At 39.6% G+C, this 4,897-nt stretch overlaps 1 protein-coding gene across 1 annotated transcript; it reads right to left on the bottom strand.

Moving 5' to 3' along the window:
- Positions 1-3,758: 3,758 nt before the first annotated feature.
- On the bottom strand, positions 3,759-4,757 carry LOC108630375 (uncharacterized). Its single transcript, XM_018033665.1, has one exon. It carries the CDS (start codon positions 4,755-4,757, stop codon positions 3,759-3,761), a length of 999 nt encoding a protein of 332 aa, XP_017889154.1.
- Positions 4,758-4,897: the final 140 nt, after the last annotated feature.

The raw sequence follows: 4,897 nt of genomic DNA, 5'->3' as shown, positions 1-4,897 counted from the left end.
TTTTTCCGTTTTGGCTTTGTCTTCCCTCTTTCTTTTAATTGCTTTCAGGTGTGCGTTGTCTGGTCGTCGTTCGTTCGTGGTGTGTTTACCTGACGGTCATTTGGCCTTCGGGTTCCGCTTTTAATCCTTTCATTGTCTTAGGATTTTTCTCTGGTGGTGGCTTTGTTTCTCTGTCGTTTCGCTGATCTGGCATTTCTTTTCTAATCTTTTGTGTCTATGTTCTCTCTCTTTCTCCGGCTGGTTCTCTGCTGGTTTTCTTCGTGCGTGGTCGGTTGGCCAGCGGTGCTTTTATTTATTCGTTTGTTTTATTTTTTTCCTTCTGTTGTTTTCTTGAATGTTCGTCTTTGTGGGGCGTTTTCTTCTTTTTTTTTTTTTGCTCGTTAGTGTCACCTTGTTATTTCTCTTGTCGTTGTTCTTTTCTTTTTGTTCGTGTCGTTTTGTTGCGTTTTTCTTTGTTTTTGCGTTAATTTTCTTTGTTTTGTTCACTGGTTCTCCTCCTTTTGCGGGCTTTCCTGTTCACGTACTCTTCTCTCTTCTTGCCTTTGTTTCTCGTTTTTCGGGTTTTCAGTTGCGAGTCTACCCTTCGTTTTCTGATTCTTTATTTCCAGTTTTTTGCTGGTTGCTCGTCGTTTTATTAACTCTATCTATTTTGGCTGTGGGTCATTGAGTCTGAGCCGTTTCGGGTGTTTGTCCAGAGTATAGGGGGTGTCTTATCCTTTCGCGTTAAGCACTGCGTCTTTCCTGGTCCTTTATCGTTCTTTCTATTTTTATTGCGGTCTTTCCGTCGAGTTTCCTGCCGTCCTTGCTTTTTTGTTTGTCTTATTTTTTTATCGTTGCCAGATGTCTGTTGCTTGGTTCTTGTTTTCCTCTTAGGTTTGTATTCCCGTTTTCGTGGATTGTCGTGTTTTATGCTTCGACGTTTGGGATTTTTGTCAGGTGTGTCGCTGCCCCTTTTGTCTTTTATTGCTCCGTTGCTATATTCGTATGTCGTGCGTCTCCTCGTTTTTTGAGGGGGGTGGCTTCTTTATCGTCTGTCCTTTCGTTGGTTTCTTTGTCTTCTTTTGTTTTGTCTTTTTTGTTTCTCTTTGCATTTTGTTTTTTTTCCTTTTTTCTTTTTTTGTATTTTTTTCCCGGTGCTGTTTATTTACTCGTGGTTTCTCTGTTTCTCTCGTGTATCTTCTTCTTTTTCCTTGTTTGGTGGTTGCTTTCTTTTATTCTTTGATTTATTCTTTCTTTTTTGGTTTTAGTTTTCTCCTTTCGTTTCGTTTGTTTGATTTTTGTGGTCGTTGTCGGTATTGTTGTTTTGCATCTGCTTTAGTTATTGTTTTGTCCTGCTGATGTTCTTTGTTTTCGCTCTTGCTTCTTTCCCGAATCTCCCCGGTTCGTCTCTCGGTCTCTTCTCTTTTCTTTCCTTCCTTATCCCACGTTTCTTTTGTCTCTTTCTTGCTCGTGTGTTCTTTCGTTTTTCGTTTTGTTTTTTATCTGTTACTGTTCATTTGTTCTCGTGACTTTATTGTTGTTGTTTATTAGATTCCATTTGCTTCGTCTTTTCTTGTTTCGCGTCCCAGGTTCGTTTTGTTTTCAGGGGTTGGTGCTTCTTTGGTTTGTTCGTGTCTTTCTGTTGTTATTGTTTATTGCTTTCCGTTTCGTTCGATTTTTTCTGTTTTCGCTCGTCGAATTTGTTCGAGTCCGATGATTTGTGTCTTTCCGATTCGTTCTCATCTTCTCGTCTGTTCTGCTCGTTTGTTATTGTTTATTGTTGTTGTTTATTGATTTCCGCTTTCATTGTCTTTTCTTGTTTCGCGTTTCGTGTTTGTTTCGTTTTCCGTGGTCTGTGTTTCTTTGATTCGCTCGTTTCCTTCTTTCGTCTGCTTCGTTCTTTTGTTAGTTTTTTGTTGTTATTGTTTGTTGCTTATCGTTTCGTTCGATTTTTCGGTTTTCGTTCGTCAGATTTGTTTGAGTTTGATGTTCGGTGTCTCTTCGATTCGTTCCCGTTCTCTCGTCTGTTCTGCTCATTTGTTAGTGTTTATTGTTGTTGTTTATTAATTTCCGTTTACCTTGTCTATTCTTGTTTCGCGTTTCGGGTTCGTTTCGTTTCCGGGCGTCGGTTTTTCTTAGGTTCGTTCGCGTCTTTTCGTCCGTTTGTTTCGTTCGTCTGTCAGTTTTTATTGTTATTGTTTATTACTTTCCGTTTCGTTTGATTTTTCTGTTTTCGTTCGTCGAATTTGTTCGAGTCCGATGATCTGCGTCTTTCCGGTTCGTTCTCGTCTTCTCGTCTGTTCTGCTCGTTTATTATTGTTTATTGTTATTGTTTATTGATTTCCGCTTTCCTTGTTTTTTCCTGTTTCGCGTTTCGGGTTCGCCTTGTTTTCAGTGATCCGTGTTTCTTTGATTCGTTCGCTTCCTTTTTTTTTTCATCTGTTTCGTTCTTTTGTTAGTTTTTATTGTTATTGTTTGTTGCTTATCGTTTCGTTCGATTTTTTCGTTTTCGCTCGTCGGATTCGTTTGAGTTCGATGGTCGGTGTCTTTTCGATTCGTTCCCGTTCTCTCGTCTATTCTGCTCGTTTGTTAGTGTTTGTTGTTATTGTTTGTTAGTTTCCGTTTGCCTCGTCTATTCTTGTTTTGGGTTTCGGGTTCGTTTCGTTTCCGGGGGTCGGGGTTTCTTTTGGTTCGTTCGCGTCTTTCGTCCGTCTTTTTCGTTCGTTTGTTAGTTTTTTGTTATTGTTTATTGGCTTTCGTTTCGTTTGATTTTTCCGTTTTCGTTCGTCGAGTTTGCTCGAGCCCGGTGATCTGCATCTTTCCGGTTCGTTCTCGTCTTTTCGTCTGTTCTGCTCGTTTGTTATTGTTTATTGTTATTGTTTATTGATTTCCGCTTTCTTTGTCTTTTCTTGTTTCGCGATTCGTGTTTGTTTCGTTTTCAGGGATCTGTGTTTCTTTGATTCGCTCATTTCCTTCTTTCGTCTGCTTCGTTCTTTTGTTAGTTTTTATTGTTATTGTTTATTGCCTATCGTTTCGTTCGATTTTTCCGTTTTCTCTCGTCGGATTCGTTTGTGTTCGATGGTCGGTGTCTTTTCGATTCGTTCCTGTTCTCTCGTCTATTCTGTTCGTTTGTTGGTGTTTATTATTATTGTTTATTAATTTCCATGTAACTCGTCTATTTTTGTTTCGCGTTTCGGGTTCGTTTCGTTTCCAGGGGTCGGTGTTTTTCGGTTCTTTCGCGTCTTTTGTCCGTCTATTTCGTTCGTTTGTTAGTTTTTATTGTTATTGTTTATTGTTTCGTTTGATTTTTCCCGTTTTCTTTCGTCGAGTTCGTTTGAGTTCGATGGTGGTTGTCTTTCTGGTTCGTTCCGTCTTTTCGTCTGTTCTGCTTGTTTGTTTGTGTTTATTGTTGTTGTTTTTTAATTTCTGTTTACTTTGTATTTTCCTGTTTTGTGTTTCGTGTTCGTTGTTTCATTCGGGTTCTTGTCTTTTTGTTCTTTTGATGCGTTGTTATCTTTTGTTATTTCATTCTTATCGGTTCGTGTTGTTGATATTCAGGATTTCGTATGCGGGACTTTTCTCGTTCCGCCCGTTTTGTTCTGTTCGTGTCGTTTATTTCTTTTCCTTGTTTGTTTCTTTGTCGGTCGCTTGTTTTGTTTTTCCCTTATTTGTTGCGGTTGGTGTTTCGTCGGTTGGTTGTAGGGAATCTGTTTTTGTTCCTTTGGTTTTTGTCTTTTTGCGTTGTCAATGTTTTCGTTCTTGGTTGTTGCCCCTCTCTTTTAATTTTGTATTCTCGCGTTGTCTATGTTTATCGTCTCGTCCCATGGGTTTATGCGTTTGAAGTATGTTATCATTTTCTTGTACGATATCTCTTCTAGCTCGTCTTCTTCTATCGAGTCTTTCTCAAATATTTGTTTCCTGATTCTCGCGTATTTGTCGCAGCTTGTCAGTATGTGTCTTGTCGTTTGCATTTCTCGTGTGTGGCAGTCACATTCTCCGTTTGTCTTCACCCCCATTCTGAATAAGTGATAGTTGAGGGGCGCGTGTCCTGTTAATATGTACGTTAATATTCTCGTGTCTGACCTGCGCATTTGTAATATTTCTTTTGCTCTTGTCGTGTCTATCTGTTTTATCATTTGTCTGCTTTGTCTGCATGTTGTTGTTTCTGTCCATCTTTCTCTTAGTCTTGATAACGTAAAGCTCTTCAGTTCTGCCTTGAATCTTGCATATGATATAGGTGTCCATGGTTCTGTGCCAATTCTTTTTAATTCGACGGCCTTTTTGGCTAGTTGGTCTGCTTTTTCGTTTCCTTCTATGCCTCTGTGCCCGGGGCACCAGCATAGGACTACGTGTTTGTTTTTCTTTGCTAGTTTTGTTAGTCGGTCATAGCATTCCAGTGCTACGATTGATTTGAAGCTCGATTTCTCCATGGTTTTTACCGTTGATTCGCTGTCCGTGAATATTACTATTGATTCGTTTTTTGTTTCGTTTTCTATCATTTCTTCGACGCATCTTGTTATCGCTATTGCTTCTGCCTGATAAACCGTCGTGTGTTTTCCCAGGTATTCGTTGTTGCCTTTATTCGGATCGTTTGTTATCCACGCGCATCCAGTGTCTCCTTCTTCGTTTTTACTGCCGTCTGTGTACCATTTTGTCCAGTTTTTGTATTCTTTTGGTTCTCCTTTTTCCCATTCTTTCCTTCCTGGTATCTGAGTTTTGAATCTCTTCCCAAATCTGAATGTTAGCGATATTTTGTCGGTCGGTGCTTCCATCGTCATGTTTAAATTCGTTTCTGTTTCTGGAACTAGTTTTTCCAGTATGCTGGCATGTCCGCTGTTCGATGGCTGCCACTTGTTCCAGTCTTTGAGCAATTTTGCTGTTCTTATCGCTGTTTCTTCTATTTTGTGCGATAACGTCG

This window comes from Ceratina calcarata, unplaced genomic scaffold, assembly GCF_001652005.2.
Source record: "Ceratina calcarata isolate Rehan_Ccalc_2016 unplaced genomic scaffold, ASM165200v1 scaffold1420, whole genome shotgun sequence".
NCBI classification, from domain to species: domain Eukaryota; kingdom Metazoa; phylum Arthropoda; class Insecta; order Hymenoptera; family Apidae; genus Ceratina; species Ceratina calcarata.
The sequence above is the reverse complement of the archived record's forward strand: the minus strand, read 5'-3'. Positions and strand labels throughout refer to the sequence as shown.